Source organism: Bos javanicus, chromosome 17 (genome assembly GCF_032452875.1).
Source record: "Bos javanicus breed banteng chromosome 17, ARS-OSU_banteng_1.0, whole genome shotgun sequence".
Classification (NCBI taxonomy): domain Eukaryota; kingdom Metazoa; phylum Chordata; class Mammalia; order Artiodactyla; family Bovidae; genus Bos; species Bos javanicus.
Window position 1 is genome coordinate 18,578,557 of NC_083884.1, and position 16,545 is coordinate 18,595,101.

At 45.5% G+C, this 16,545-nt stretch overlaps 2 protein-coding genes across 8 annotated transcripts in view; one reads left to right on the forward strand and one right to left on the reverse strand.

The window, feature by feature from the left end:
- Window positions 1-4,181, forward strand: part of MAML3 (mastermind like transcriptional coactivator 3) — a 459,812-nt gene extending 455,631 nt beyond the window's left edge. For all 5 annotated transcript variants that reach the window (XM_061384148.1, XM_061384147.1, XM_061384150.1 and 2 more), the window contains exon 5: window positions 690-4,181. In XM_061384148.1, the coding sequence (XP_061240132.1) occupies window positions 690-1,681 (992 nt within the window). In that variant the 3' untranslated portion in view covers window positions 1,682-4,181. The remainder of the gene's footprint in view (window positions 1-689) is intronic.
- A 3,526-nt stretch (window positions 4,182-7,707) lies between these two features.
- The window catches only part of MGST2 (microsomal glutathione S-transferase 2), a 37,451-nt gene continuing 28,613 nt past the window's right edge, over window positions 7,708-16,545 (reverse strand). The window contains exons 3-6 of one of the 3 annotated variants that reach the window (XR_009730274.1): window positions 13,451-13,521; window positions 9,634-9,715; window positions 8,977-9,158; window positions 7,708-8,658 (exon numbers count right to left, since the gene is read on the reverse strand). Coding sequence is in view for 2 of the 3 variants with exons in the window: in XM_061384152.1 (XP_061240136.1) it covers window positions 9,029-9,158; window positions 9,634-9,715; window positions 13,451-13,521 (283 nt within the window). In the remaining variant the exon portion in view is untranslated. Of the gene's footprint in view, window positions 9,159-9,633; window positions 9,716-13,450; window positions 13,522-16,545 lie in introns of those variants that run through there. The other 2 variants (XM_061384152.1, XM_061384153.1) reach the window with 2 other exon arrangements.

Below are 16,545 nucleotides of genomic sequence, written 5' to 3' on the forward strand. Positions count from 1 at the left end.
TGCAAAGTGAGCCACCATTTCTTAATTTAGCTCAGGAGGTGAATTTCCTCTCACCTCCAAAAAGATGCTATCTTATTGGTTGAAGATCATATGAAGAAGTGGTGGTTTGGTCGCTGAGTCGTGTCCGACTCTTTCAACCTCATGTACTGTAGCTCACCAGGCTCCTCTGTCTATGGGATTCTCCAGGCAAAAATACTGGAGTAGGTTGCCATGTCCTTCTCCAGGAGATCTTCCCGACCCAGGAATGGAACCCAGGTCTCCTACATTGCAGGCAGGTTCTCTACCGATTGAGCCATGAGGGAGGGAAAGAAACAATTGCTTCTGTAATAGGAGCAAAAATAATATCATGGTATATCAAATAGAAAAGTCAACTACTGTGTGATCCCAATTTTCATGTGTATTTTTATATATTAAGGTAAGTTAGCAGTGGTCATCTCTGGATGGTGGGAATTTGGGTGACTTTCATTTTCATTTTTGTGCTTTCCCTATTTTCCAAATTTTTCACAATCAGTGTATGTTATAGTCAGAAAAATAATCATCTCTCTTTCTTTAAAGGATTTATTATCAGAGTAGATCCTTTCATCTATTAATCAAAGCATTTTTGTCATTCCCAAAGAAAAGTCCAGCTACGTGTCACTGTGCACTGCTTATGGAGATGAGTGAAGAGGTGTGTCCTTTTTTCTCTGCAGGGTCTCCCCAGGATATAGCAGCTGTGAGGAGCCAGGCCGCCCTCCAGAGCATGCGAACTTCACGGCTGATGGCACAGAACGCAGGCATGATGGGAATGGGACCCTCCCAGAACCCAGGGACAATGGCCACAGCAGCCACCCAGTCAGAGATGGGACTGGCCCCTTACAGCAACACACCTACCAGCCAACCGGGAATGTACAACATGAGCACAGGAATGACCCAAGTGTTGCAGCACCCAAACCAAAGCAGTATGAGTATCACACACAACCAAGCCCAGGGGCCGAGGCAGCCCACCTCGGGGCAAGGGGTTGGGATGGTGAGTGGGTTTGGTCAGAGCATGCTGGTGAACTCGCCCATGACCCAGCAGCGCCAGCAGATGAAGGTAGGCCAGTCCTTGCCCAGGCCCCAGGGCCCACCGAGGCTGCAAAGCATCATGGGAACGGTCCCGCAGGGAAGCCAGAGCTGGCAGCAGAGGGGCTTACAGGGGATGCCTGGGAGGACTAGTGGAGAGTTAGCATCATTCAACAATGGCGCCAGCTACCCGCTGCAAGCCAGCCAACCAAGGCTGACCAAGCAGCACTTCCCCCAGGGACTGAGCCAGGTGGTGGATGCGAACACTGGCGGGGTGAGAACACTCAACCCGGCCGCCATGGGTCGGCAGATGATGCCGCCGCTCCCGGGGCAGCAAGGCACCAGCCAGGCCAGGCCCATGGTCATGTCGGGCCTGAACCAGGGCGTTCCCAGCATGCCAGCCTTCAGCCAGCCCCCAGCACAGCAGCCGATGCCCAGTGCCAGCTTTGCCTCCAGCAGCCAGAGCCAAGGCTACGAGCGGAACCCCCCTCAGGACATGTCGTACAATTACAGTGGTGAGACGGCTGGGGCGTCCTTCCCCGGCCTCTCGGACGGTGCCGACCTTGTGGACTCCATCATCAAAGGTGGACCTGGGGACGAGTGGATGCAGGAGCTCGATGAATTGTTTGGAAACCCCTAGTCAGGAGCGGCCCAGGCCACCACAACTCCAGTGGTTTAAAGCTCCAACCATGAAAAAGAAACAGGATGTCACTGCATCCTTGTTTTTTTGTGTTGTTTTTTTGACCCACGTGATCTGAGCAAAGCTGCAGCCAGCTGACTGTGGAAGATCCAGGCACCAATCCACAGCCCCGCTGGGCCCTGTTTCACCTGATTTTCACACAGCAATGGAGACAGACGCCCTGCGGATCCTGCTGCAAGAGAGGGGGACACACCAGAGGTGGGCAGAGAAGATGATTCCAGAGCCCTCAGCTTGGCCCTCCCTGTGATCACCCGGCCCAACAAGAGCCACTCTGGCCAAGACAGACTGCTGCCCAACGTGAGGTGGCCGTCAGTGCTTCCTGGCCTTGGCCCGGATCTACAGCTTTGGAGACCCAGAGGGGAGAGAGCCTGGGGCTGAGAGTCCCACGGAGGCTGCTGGGTGGTGGTGCAGGCCAGGAGCACAGGTCAGATACGTGCTGAACTCTGGCTGCAGAGAGATGTCACAGGAAGACAGGAGACCCTACAGGCCTGTATCCTGCTCACGATGACCTGCAGGAATTTCAGAGCTTGGAGAAGGGTCCTGGCAGTCCTGGGCGGGCAGCCCTCTGCTGATGACCGTGGTGGCTTTTACTCCGGGGAGTTGGCCTGGCGCTTCCTGGGGGCCCGGTACGACCTGATACATCTCAGCCGGTCCCATCTACTCCAGGAGGCCAAGGATGGGGAGGCCCGGGGTGGACTCTGTGTGTCTGTCAGTGCGGCCACCTTCCCCTCAACTGGTCCCTGACCCCGTTCCTCCTCACCTCCGCCCCAGCCTGCCTGTGCTGGTCCTTGCAGACTATCCAAGAAGAAATGAAGCTTTTGTCTTTAGGGAGCCTGCGCAGAGGGAAAATAAGAGCAAGAAGAACTTAGACAGTGCCTGAAATGCAAAGGCCACAGTGGAGTTTTTCTTTCTCTTCCTGGAACCGAGCGGGTTGTTCTGCTGCTTGGTGGTGGGTTTCCATGAGCTGCATCTGATGTTTCTGGGACACTAGGGAGGAGCAGCCTGGACATCACTGGCTCTGGTTCCCTTTGGGAAAATCCCAGGAGTGATGCTCTTAAAGCAGCCTGACCCTTCATCCCTGCTCCCCGGAAAGACAACTCTCAAGCCCTGAAAGCTGAGGAACTGAAAAACCCATTGCTCCACTTCAGCCGTTTTGCTAATGAAAAGAGGGAAGGTATGGTTCCTTTCCTTGGGCAAAGCGATACCCTCTTGAAGTTCTGTACAGTTGTTCTTTGTGTAATTCACGCAGATCTGTCCTAAGTGAAGTCTGTTGGAAGGGATCCACACTCTCTGCTGCTGGAGGGCTGGTCTCATCTGCCCTCCCCTCCCCTCCCCTCCCCTCCCACTGGCCTGTTTCGGAGGCCACGGGACATAGCTCTTGTCCTGAGTGAGTGAGCGTGGCATAAGCTTTTCTCCTGCCATCCCTTCCCTCCATGTCCAAAAGGCAGGCTTGCTTCTGTGCACTCACATGTCACTTGCCACACCAGAGCCCCGGCCCAGCCTGGGGAGTCACACTGGGGGCAGGTCCTGGGACTGAAGCGGGTAAAAATGAAGAGCTGGGACAGAGGATGTAGAGAGGCAGCAGGCAGGCAAGCACTGCCCGGGGCCTGCTCGCCAAGTACCAAGGTCATAGCTCTCCTTGGCAAGGTGCAGGCTGGAGACCAGAGGGGGCCACGTGGGTGAGGACCCAGGTCGGGGCTGTGGTCCCTGGGGGAAGAGGTGGTGGCAGGCTGACCATGAACTCCCTGCGTGGGGAGGGCCACCGCCAGGGGAGCTCTCGAATGGAAGCAGATGAAAACCAAAAACAAGGGAAAGTGAAGAAACGAGAAGACACAGAAATATATAATTACCTTTTTCTGAAAGGTACAGGAAATAAATATATAAGCAATGATGAGGAACTGGAGGTGGCTGATGGAGGGGGAGAGGGGGCCTCTGTTCTCTCTTAAACGCTTCCTCCAAATGCTCAATACTGGGACCAACTACATAGAGAGGTAGATTTTAATAAGGTGGCTTCGTTTTGTTTTTTGTTTTTACTACGGTGCTGATGTATATGTAATGTCTAAAAAAAAAGTTATTTGTAAATAAGTTTTTACAATACTACAGATATCACTGGGTCTACTATCTGTAAAAAAAATATACATATAAATATATATATACTGTTTGTTTAAAATAGAGTATTTTTATTTCATTCCTTAACTCATCATCCCAGCAGTGGTATTGCACTTCAGACGATATCGAATTACTAATTTGTACTGTATGATCTATGGCAACTTCCTCCATTTGATTCAGATTTTTCTAGTTTTCTGGTTTTCCTTTGTACATTGAGCATTGCTTCTTTCCTTTTGAGAAATGTACAGAACTCAGAAATGTAGAAATGAAGTGATGTTGGCATACCACTTTTAAAGAAAAAATAATAATAAAAGATCGTTATCTGAACCAATCCAAAGTTTAGTTTATTTTAGGGAATTCCCTGGCAGTCCAGTGGTTAGGACTCCACACTTTGACTGCCAAGAGGCACAGGGTTCAGTCCCTGGTCGGGGAACTAAGATTCCACAAGCCTCACAGCATGGCCAAAGGAAAACAAAAAGAAACATTACTTTAAAAAAAAAAGTCTCTTTTAGGACTGTCACAGGCGCTCCGGCCCTAATTAAGCAGATAAACGTTTTATGCCTGGGTTTTAATTGATTAACTGTAGTTCTTGTCTGGAAATTTTGATATCACTATTTAAACATTTAAGTAACAGTGGAGATCAATCAATCATTCCCAGCCTTTTTAATTCCACCACACTGTTAAAACATTCCAAATTTGCTCTCCGGGGGAATGTGGCAAAAGTAAGAGAGTCATCTATGAAAGGAGTATACTGGATCCATCCGGGATTCAGAACCAAGACAGCTCAGCTTCTACCTGGTTCACTCAGGGAACTTGGAAAACTGATAGTACACGTTTCATTTGAGAAGGAAGAAAACTCAAGGAATATATTAGGTGGGAGAGTAACAGTAGGCCTCGCCCCACTTTAATGGACACTGTAGGTACGCGCATGCACACACACACACCATGGGTGCCTTACCAAAGAGCTGTGTCTCTTTGGAGGGCGGTCTCTCGCCAGAGCCCAGCTCAGCCAACAGCACCCACAGAGTTGAACGTGCTTGGATGTTTACATCCCTCCAGACTCAGGCACACACACACACACACACCATGGGTGCCTTACCTCCAGCTGCGTCTCTTTGGAGGGCAGTCTCCCGCCAGAGCCCGGCTCAGCCAACAGCACCCACAGAGTTGAACGTGCTTAGACATTTACATCCCTCCAGACTCACTGAGCCAATGGCCTGCTGGTGCAGGAGCGTGAAAACCCAGTTAACTTGCCTGGACAAACCCTGAGACAGCATTTCTATCCCGAGCTCCCCTGCAGGAGCTGGCAGAGGTTGGGACTTTGCCAGAAGGTACTCCCTTGCTAGGCTTCCTGCCTTTTTCTGCCCTGTTCCCCCCCTCCCCAACTCCCTCAGCTTCCCCCTCCTGGGAGCCCTTCGTTAACAAATCACTCACATGTGAATCCACTCCACTTCTAGAAGACCTGACCTAAGGCTTTCCATCAGACTTTAAAAGGCATAGTAAAGGATCGTGTGTCAAAACTGTCTGGATGAAGCAGAAGAGGCCACAAGAACAGAGTAAGATCATCATCAAAAATAGATCCAAACCAAAGGTGCATTTTAATACATACAAACCAAGAGAAAGAATGAACTTGACTATGGAAGAAGAGTCCCTTCCATGGGTAGGGACTGAACCCTACCCGTGGTGGGCTGTGGTTCCAGACCAGCTGACAAATAAGAGCATGGAGAAAAAAGCAGTGTGACACTGGGCCTCGTCCCAGTGATACAGGCTTAGTGACATGAGGTCAAAATTCAACTGATTTGGGGGTGGGGATGGGAAGGCTGACAACCAAATAAATCATGAAGCCTGAGAAGGGTTGAGTACTTCTCCTGGTCTGGATTAGTTAAAACCACATGTTTTTACTTACTGCCCTGGATGGATGGAATACCTTTCTCCTTTAAAATGATTCCTTATTTGTACTCATGTTGACCTTTGTAAAATCTCAGTACAGCAAGTGTGTAACAGGGAAAGAAGGAGGGAGAGAATAAACATTTTTCCAAGAAGTCACTGGGCATCTGGCCCCGTGAGGAGGTATTTTATTGCTGAAAGTTAAGGAACATTCAGAAGCATTAAAGGAGCTATTTCTGCCTTTAATCCATCTTTTCAAGGAAGGTTCTATTAATATCTAGAGAAATGGGGTTAAAGAAAACAAAGACTTGATGTTTTTCCTTATAATGACATTTTAGCCACACCTCATCTTCCACCAAGCCTGCAAAGAAAAGAAGGGGAGGAAAAATACCTTGGAAGAGAGCAGGGCTACTTGTTCGTGGAACTAGTCCTTTATCTAACTTCTTTTTAAGTTGTGAGGACATTAGATTTCATGCTGCTGTCCTCTGGACAAGGTACCACAGACACGTGTCTCATTGCATAACAAGCAGAGGTAATTAGGGCATCATTCACACTCTTGGGGCTTCCCAGGTGGTGCTCGTGGTCAAGAACCCACCTGCCAATGCAGGAAACAGACACGGGTTTGATCCCTGGGTTGGGAAGATCCCCTGGAGGAGAGCATGGCAACCCACTCTGGTATTATTCCCTGGAGAATCCCATGGACAGAGGAGCCTGGCAGGCTACAGTCCACAGGGTCCCACAGAATCAGACACGAATGAAGTGACTTAGCCCACAGCACTCACACACTTGAGCCATGTCCAGGACAGCTGCCGAGCTACAACTTATGCTATGGCTCTATTCCTAACACTGATCCCAAGTCAAGCATACAGCTCTCAACATAAAAAAAAAAAATCTACAGAGCTACAAAGAACCTTCCTTTAGCTTTTAACCTTGCTTCAGATTTTTTAACTTTTCTGTTATTAACCTTTTCCAACAGTCAGAAAAATAGAATAATGCAATGAAGAGCTATACCCTTACCAACTCAATTTGAAGCTTATTACACCTCACCATATATGCTTCACATATATATTCTGTGGGACTATTTCAAAGCTATACACAGCTGGTTACTTCACCCCACAACCTCCCAGCGTACAACGCCAAAGAATTAGGGCATTTTCTTCCCTAGCCACAACAACATTATTGCCCTGAACACACAATTCCCTAATACTGAATTCTTATTCCGTATTCAAATTCTGCCAAATGTCTCCCATAGCTTTTTTTTTTTCCTAACTAGGCTTTGATCAAGGACCCCACATTACCAGTTGGGTTTTATGCTTTTGAAGGCTCTATTAATAGAGAAAATTTCTTCTCCCTTTGTTTATAACATTGACTTTTTGAGACAAGGAATCTGATTGCTAAAAATAAAATCAAAAAACAAAACAAAACAGGGACTTCCGTGGCGGTCCAGTGGTTAAGGTTCTGCACTTCCAACGCAGAGGGCACAGGTTCGATCCCTGGTTAGGGAACTAAGATCCCACATACACCACATGGCCAAAACAAAGGGAAATAAAACCAGTCAACTTACTAATACACAAAAAATACGTATGTCAAACATCTCAGAAACTTACATCTCTCTGGCCAGCACATTTACTCCCTGTAGCCAAATTTATATGAATTAAAATCATCAAGTGGTTGCCTTGGTGACAACAGAATTAGAACAAAGGGAATAAGTTCTAGTTCAGATACTGTAGAGATACAAAGTTTTGATATGCTGGTGGGCCCATCTTCATTTTCTACACGTGTGGTTTAACCAAACTGTGTGTGTGTGTCTGTGTGTGTATGTTTTCAGTTTACATATTTAAACAGTTCCAATTTAAATGCAAAATTCAAAGGGTTTACAAAGCCTGGAGAGTAAGATGTGGAAAAGTTGTGGGTTTTTTCTCACTTCCAAAGGATATGAGTCTGCAGAAATTGTGCTTTCAGGTCAAAAATTTTTGCACTCTCTTCCTTTATTGTCTTCAATGCACCAAACAATTAAAATGTCACAATACGAGTCACTATAAATGATCAGAATACTAAAAAGTAAAAAGACCATAGAATCACGGCATTGTAAGATATCAATCCCATTATACCCGAGGAAAAAAACTGAGGCAGAGAGCTACCAGGGCTGCGGCAGGATAGCCAGCGAGTGGTGGAACAGGATTAGCATTGACTGGCTCTGGTTTCTTCAATTCTTTGCTACACGACCTCCACTGCAAGCTGCCTTAGCCAGAGTCAGAGAGCTAGGGATCCCAGGCTGATGGTTCTCAACGTGCTCTGGGCTATTCACACTGCCCTCTGGGATGCGAGAGGTGCTCGTGTCTTCTCCCCTTCTATTCTGGAAACACTAGTGTTTTAATACCTTTATTTTTCTCTATTACTCATGGTCTCTGTAACTGCCTTTGTACCCACACACCAAAAAAGTCCCAATAAAAAGCTGCTTGAAGATTCAGGCTGTCACTTTCTTTAGAAAAATTACAGAGAGTCCTTCTCCTGATACTAAAACAGTGTTATATATGCTCACAATTCCATTTCCCTAAGGTTCCTGAAGACTCATGCCCATTTTCCAGATGAAGAAAGTGAAGGTCATCAGCCTTGGGCTAGACCGTGACTGTACGTCAGGGTCCAGCAGCAGCAGGCCCCCAGCCCGCAGGACAGCGGGTGTGCACTGGAACCCAGCCTAGGCTCTCCAGTCATGACCACGACCTCTCTCTCCCCTATCCAGGGGCAAGGTATTCCCCAGGCACTCATCTCTGGGTGGTTTCTTGAAAATGACAGATTTTTTTTCTTTTTACTTTGTAAGTCCATTTTCACAGCCAGCTGTGTCTTGTGCAATTAGTTGATGACTCTCTTCTCTGGCTACTTTATGTGTTTGCTGACTTCCTCCACCATCTGTGGCATTCCTGCAACCAATGAAATGGGCTCAGAGCCTTTTCAGCACCTGTCTGGAACTCCCCATCACGAGAGAAGCAATCTTAGAGGCAAGTGATGGAGGTGGTAGATGGAAAGCCCCAGACACAGGTCAGGTTGCTTTCTACCCACATGAGGAGTCATGACTTCAGAATGTGCTTCTAAAACCAGGGCTCAGCACACATCCACTGGTGTTAGGACACTTGCCCTCAGAGCAAATTTCAGGAAATCTAAAAGGTATGTTTCTATAAAGCCATTTCAAAAAAGAGAGAATTTTATTTCTTTTAATGGAACAAGTGGCACCATCTAACCTTGAGAGTGGAAACATCTCCTATAAGCATCTGCACAAAGGAAGGTGAAATGTTAGAAGTGCCTCAGTTTCTTGGCAATATCGATGTCCAGGTATTCATCCAGAAAGCTGTTCAAAATCCCCACGGCACCTAGGACAGTCAATAAGGCCAAAACCCCCAGACTCAGCCGGAAACCAGTGACCCTGTGGGCAGATATGAGAGAGACAAAGGTGATTAATAAACGGGGTTACAGGGAGGAAGCCGGGGAGCCTGGAGCAGACCTCTCCTATGAACACTGCCCAGAACTTGTGTGCTGTTGCACTTGAACATTTTGATTCATCAAATAAATTAGAGAAGATGCCTAGCTCCTTTGAACATTCAAAGAATCATCAAGGCTGGGCAGGATTATTTCCTTGGCAACTTTTGGGAGATAGGGCAAAATGTTTGCAAGGATTGAAAGTGCAGTGGTCAAAGGGTGCACACTTAGAGCACAGTTTTATCCCTTCAGTTTTCTGCCTCACACCTAAGTGTGGAGGCCTGGTGAGACTTGGCCGTGGGCCGGCAGCATGCGTCATTTTTGTCATCACAGCCATCGGTGCTACACTACAGGAACAGGAAGCTAACACAGACCATCCTGCTACCTTCTGTCCAAATACACAATCCTTGGGTGCTCCTTACCTTTTTTTAGCAGCTTCTGCGTATCCCCAGAAATACTGATGACGGGAATAGATGTACACCAGACCCAGACAAGTAGCAAAAACTAGAGAGAGAAAAAAAAAAAAAAGGCAAAGACACAGAACATGATGGCAGACTCTCAAAGTGTGGTGTGAAAACTGAGGCAACACTCACGAAACATGTATCTGACAAAGGCTTGTGTGTGGAATGTATAGAGAACTCAGACAATTCAATAATGAAAGAAAAACCATTTTTTAATGGGTAAAATACTTGAATAGAAAATTCACATAGCAATATAAGCAAGTGTACCAATAAGCACATGAAAAATGTTTCAACATTATTCAACATCATTTGATATCAGCAAAACTGCAATTTAAAACCACAATGAGGGGACTTCTCTGGTGATCCAGTAACCGGCTAAGACTCCATGCTCCCAATACAAGGGTCCAGTGTTCGATCCCTGCTCAAGAACTAGATCCTGCATGCTGCAACTAAGACCCAGAGCAGCCAAAAAAAAAAAAAAAAAAAACTTAAAAAAATGTTCCCTCTCATTTAAAAATAAAGCCATAAGGAGATGATACCACTGCACACCTACCAGGGTGGCAAAAGTTTCAGAAGACGGACAGCACAAAATGTTGGGGATGTTAGAATCCTCGTACATTATTGGTAGGAAAGCAAAACAGTACAGCCGCTCTGGGAAGAGATCTGGTAGTTTCTTAAAACACCAAACATTACTTTTTGACCCAGCAAGTCCTTCCTTTCCTGTGTATTTACCCAAGAGAAATGAAAGCACATATCCATAAAAGACCTGTTCAGAATATTCAGTGCAGCTTTATTCATCACAGCCAAACACTGGAAACAGCTGGGAATCCATACACAGGAGAATGGATAGCCGAACCGTGATAAGCGTACAATATGGAACCCCACTGTCGATGAAAAGAAATGGACAACTTGCAACAGCATGGAGAATCCAAAAACCGTTTTGCTGAGTGAATGAAGCATTATATAAGAGTACATACTATATGATTCCAATTATGGACAGTTCTAAAATGGGCAAAACTAAACTATGACGAAAAGCATCAGAGCACTGTTTGCCTCTGAAAGGGATGGGGAAGAACCTGAGGAAACTCTCTGAGTGGTAGTCACGTTCCACATCTTGATAGGGATCTGAGTGAGACAGGTTTACACATTTGTCAAAACTCATTAAATGGTACCCTTGAGATTTGTGCGTTTAACCAAATACACATTTTACCTAAAAGAAATGTGGAATGCAGGGTGATGTTCCGCCATCTTGTCCAATAAAAAACAATCTTGGTATCTTTCTTGTACTAGGGACCCTCTCTTTTCCTCAGCAAGTCACAGATGCAAATTGCCAGAGCCCTCTTGAAAACACTAGAAGTCTGTTTGTGGGACTCTGGTATGATGGATAAAATTAAATTCATAATTTTATTAGGTCACAAACTTTTTTTGTTTGTTTCTACTACATACTGTACCAAGTATCCTTATTGTAAGGTTTGAGGTTTGCAGTAAAAAAGACATAAGCTCCCTGCCCTTATGGGTTTATCAGCAAAGACAAAGGGAGAAGTACAGACTGGAATATGCTGAAGAGAAGAGAAGTACAGACTTGAATATGCTGTGAAGGAAACAAAGGGGGGTGGGCCAGGGGGAACTGGGGGCTCACCTTTAGGAAGGGGTCAGGGAGGGCCCCTCTGAGGGGTGCTGTTTGTGCTGGGCCCTGAAGGATGAGAAGGACAGGGTCCAGCAAAGAGCTGGAGGAGAAGGGCTGGCAGGGCCACCTGGCCTGTGAGGAAGGGGAGATCCTGAGCGCACCGTGGTTCTTGAAACTCCCTTTCTAAGCAACTGCTCCCACAAAGTCAATGAGAACTGGTCAAGGCAGTAATAGGCCACCTAACTCTGGATGAGAAAGAATGAAAATTACAACGAGATACCCAAGAAACCCTCCCCTGACAGGCAGGCAGCCTCATTCAGCCCATGGCAGTGAAATCCAAAGGGTCAAATGTCACAGGCCGAGTGCCACCGCCAAAGGCTCTTTTCTCATTAGTTGTGAATGCGGTCTCACCTGACAGGAAACGACCCTTCTTGCCTTTCAGGGGTTTTAAAAAAAAAAGGTGAATTGGAATAGAGTTAAGTCTTTCTCTGCAGGATATTTTATCTGAAATTTCTCAGTTGACAGTAAAAAAAAATTGTGACAGGGTTGGTGGCTCAGAGGTTAAAATGTCTGCCTGCAATGCGGGAGACCTGGGTTTGATCCCTGGGTCGGGAAGATCCCCTGGAGAAGGAAATGGCAACCCATTCCAGTATTCTTGCCTGAAGAATCCCACGGACGGAGGAGCCTGGTGGGCTGCAGTCCACGAGGTCGCAAAGAGTCGGACACAACTGAGCGACTTTACCTTGCCTTTGAAAAGCAGTTGAATTTTGGTTGACTTAAATCTTAACAATCAAATGTCAAATGCAAATAAGGCCATGAGAGTTATCAGACAAAAAAGAGATTGAATTTCTCCAAAAAGGTAGTTGGTGCTAATCTGACCTGTGAAAGGGCTAGGCAGAGTTTCAGTAAAGCCCTCAGCTCCCCAAGGATCCCCCATTCAAATAGAAAACGGATATTTACAAAGTTTCTACATCCAGTAGACCACATTCTTGGAAACTCCTAAGAAAAAGCACATGGGTCGTTGGTCAAATACCTATAAACCCTGCTCTGAACTTGAAAGCTAATTTTCTCCTATACTGGTGAAAGCTAAGGTGGACAAAACACTTAACCACTCTGTACTTCAGTTTCCTCACCTATAAAGCAGAAATTATGGAACCTACCTCATAAGAGGTTTTTAATCCTATAAGTGCTACATAAGAGATAATAAATGTGTGACATCTAAAAACAAAGCTTGGCAGGGACTTCCTTGGTGGTTCAGTGGTTAAAAATGTGCCTTCCATGCAGGGGACATGGGTTTGATTCCTGGGGAACTAAGATTCCACATTACATCAAGGCTTCTGAGCCTGCATGCCGCAACTACTCAAGCCTGCGACTACTCAAGAGCCTGTGCTCCACAACAAGAGAAGCCCACGTGCCACAACTGGAGAGAAGCTCCCACACACCACAACGGAGACCCCGAGTAGCCAATTAATTAAAAAAAAAGTACCTGGCATGAAGTAAGTACTCAATAAATATTAGCTATAATAACTAGCTGCTTAGCTACTGCTAAGTCGCTTCAGTTGTGTCCGACTCTGTGCGACCCCACAGACGGCAGCCCACCAGGCTACCCTGCCTTTGGGATTCTCCAGGCAAGAACACTGGAGTGGGTTGCCATTTCCTTCTCCAATGCATGAAAGTGAAAAGTCAAAGTGAAGTCCCTCAGTCGTGTCCGACTCCTAGCGACCCCATGGACTGCAGCCTACCAGACTCCTCTGTCCATGGGATTTTCCAGGCAAGATTACTGGAGTGGGGTGCCATTGCCTTCTCCAATAATAACTAGGGTGAACTGTTAATTCTGTGTTCTGTTCCTGCAGATAAATTAGAATTTATAGAGTATTAGACTTGAAGCCAAAATCACATGTCATCTTCATTCTGGAGTCCCCCACATCTGGTTTGTTCCAAGTTTTTATTAAAAAAAAAAAAATCACTGAATTAAATTGAATGAAGCCAAAGTTAGCCTATCTGTAGCACACTGCTCTTTGATGCAAACAGACAGTGCTTCTTTTGCTTAAAACAATTTCCAGGATCCGTAGATGTGTAGGTGAATATTTGCTACTTAATGGCTGTAAGGACCACAGGCATCATAAGAACAGAGTTGTCTTTTAAACTTACCTTGGTTGAAATACCATCCAGCCATCCACAATGTGATTATGAATATTGGGTAAAACTCCACACAGTTTTGCCTGCAGGAAAAAAATAAAGATGTAGGTTATTCTATGAGAAAACTATACACCAAAGCAGTGAGTTTTCACCTAGAGGTAAATGTCCAGCCTCTTCTTACAAAAATAATACAAGAATTAACCTAAAGAGCATAAGTGTCCTTATAGGTAAAATTAGTCTTTCAAGTGAATGAGTGAGTCACTTAATCATATCCGATTCTTTGGAATCCATGGACTGTAGCCCGCCAGCCTCCTCTGTCCATGGAATTCTCCAGAGAAGAATACTGGAGTGGGTAGCCATTCCCTTCTCCAGGATATCTTCCTGACCCAGGGATCAAACCCAGCTCTCCTGCATTACCAGCAGATTCTTTATCATCTGCACCTCTAGTGTTTCAAGGTGAGACTCAAACATTTTTCAAACCTCAGAGCGGGGCCAAGAATCACTCTTCTACATGTAAGTTGCCAGCAGTAGAATTATAGCTCTTTTCCAAAAGACAGGCCTACAGATGGTTCCAATTCTGAGCCTAAAGATCATTCTGTATCTTGTCTAAAGAACCCAGTAAATAGCTCATTCATATTAAATGGATTTCTTGCCCAGAATTCTCTTACATCCAGTGCCTTCCATTTGAGTTGTTCATCGTATTAAATGGTTTTCAAAGAAATCCCCTAAAACCTCCTGAAACGAATGAAGCACATTTCATTCCCATTTTATGGAGGAAAAAACTAAAGACTGAGAACCCAAGCTGACGATGCCTCCCAGAGAATCAGAGGAAGTCTGTGTCATCTCCAGACCCCAAAGCTCTGTCCTAATGTCAAGTCAAATTGCTTCTATTCATAGAAGACTTGGGTGGAAATTTTGATACTATTTTAAGCAAAAGGGAATCATTATCTGGGAACTATAATTAATTCGTCTGCACCTAGCAAAAGGAAAAAAGATGAATTATATTCATCTTCCTTCCTGTGCTATGCCCCCAAGTGATCTTGGTTAGGTTGGCTGCGCTCTCTGCTGACATTATCACAACGAGTAAAAGAAAACTTTAATGTAATGTGTAATAAGGTCTTGAGTTGATCCTGGTGGAAGAGTCTTAGTCTACAGGATTAGAAATGATCCTACATCCTTCCTTTAAGGATGGATGTAGGATCCTTAAGCCTTAAAGCTTGAATATGTAAGGTTACGAGGCAAACAACCAAGAAACAGTTGATCCTTGTTCTTAAAGGCTGAGTCTTCTAACCCAGGTCACCTTGAATGATTCTTTTCTCTCTCTCTTTTTTCCCTCTTCTTTCCTCAATGTGGGTGGGGGGGGAGGGGGGGAAGTGTTTTGTTTTGGTTTGTTTTCTTTTGTGACCAAGATGCTAACATGGGAGGCTCTTAAACTTCCCTCCTTCTGCAGGTGCAATGAATGTGTAGACACACACAGAGCAACTCCCTCTGCGAGAAATCCTGAAACCAGCTGAATGACTCCTACACATCAGGCAAATATGAAAGCAGCCATAGTGGGAGTTCCCTGGTGGCCTAGTGGTTAGGATTCCAGGCTTTCACTGCTGTGGCCCAGGTTCAGGGCCTCATCAGGGAACTGAGATCCTGCAAGCTGATCTTGCAGGATCTCAGTTTTGGTGTGGCCAAAAAAAGGCCACACTGAAACAAGCAAGAGAAGCTGAGACACACTCTCCTCACCCCTATCACAGCATCATAGATTCAGGAGGAAATCCTCAACCCCAAGCTTCTCCCTGAGGAGCAAAGGGGTTAGACTGCACATCTCGCACTCCAAGTTTAAAGACTTCCGCCTGAGGGCTGGTTTCCTCAAAATGCAACCCCACAGGGTTTGCATCCATGAGACCCACAGGACTGTAGCAAGCAAAGAAGCATTTCTTAACAGAGTGCATGAACACTCAGTACAGCTAACTATCTGGGGCTCAGTGCAGAGGAAGCAGGCAAAAAGTCCTGTCTCCAGTCTTCCTCTAGAGAGGGTCTGCCTCCAGACTTACAAGCTGATGCCTGGAGACCCTGCTTCTAGTTTAGCACGTATCCAAGGGCTAGATGAGATCCTCCCTGGTGCCCATGGAAGCCGATGGGCACTTGCCTTACCTACTGCCTTCAATTCACTCCATTGATAAAACGAGATTGCCAGCATCTGTCCAGAAGGAGTTTGCACACACATCTGGCACCCCAGCTTTTGCTGTTGCTCCCTAAGGGACAGGCCCCCAAACTACTCAGCTCTGACAGCCAATGAGGCTTGCATTCACAGGTCCTACAGGACCATCACAAGCAATGAAACAGTTTTAAACTTGGTGGGCCAGAAGCGGGTGGGAAGATATATTCAAAGTGTTGGGAAAAAATAACTGCCAACTAAGAAAACTCTACCCTGCAAAGATGTTCTTCAAAATTGAGGCAGAGATAAAGAATTTTAGAAACAAAATCTGAGGGAGTTCATCACCACTAGACATGTAAGAGATCTTAAAGGGAGGTCTTCAGAAAAAAAACAAATACTATATGATATCACTTATGGGTGGAATCTAAAAAAGTACAACAAACCAGTGAATATAACAACAACAACAAAAACCATAGAACTCATATAAGAAGACTTAGGGGGAAATATCCTTGACATTAGCCTTGGTAATTATTTTTTTGGATTTGGCACTAGAAGCAAAGGCAACAAAAATAAACAAGTGGGACTAAATCAAACTAAAAAGCTTCTTCACAGCAAGGATGTCACCAACAAAATGAAAAGGCAAGCTGTAGAATGGGAAAAAAATACATGCAAACCACAAATTCGATAAGGGGTTACAACCCAAAATAAAGAAAGAACACATACAACTCAATAGCAGAGAAAACCAAACAACCCAATTTAAAAATGGGCAGAGAACCTGAACCGACATTTGTCCAAAGACATAAATGACCAAAAGGTACATGAAAAAGTACTCAACATTGCTAATCATCAGCAAAATGCAAATCAAAACCATAATGAGATATCACCTCACACTTCTTTAAATGGCTATTATCAGAAAGACAAGGAACAAGTGCTGGCAAGAACTCGGAGGAAAGAGAAC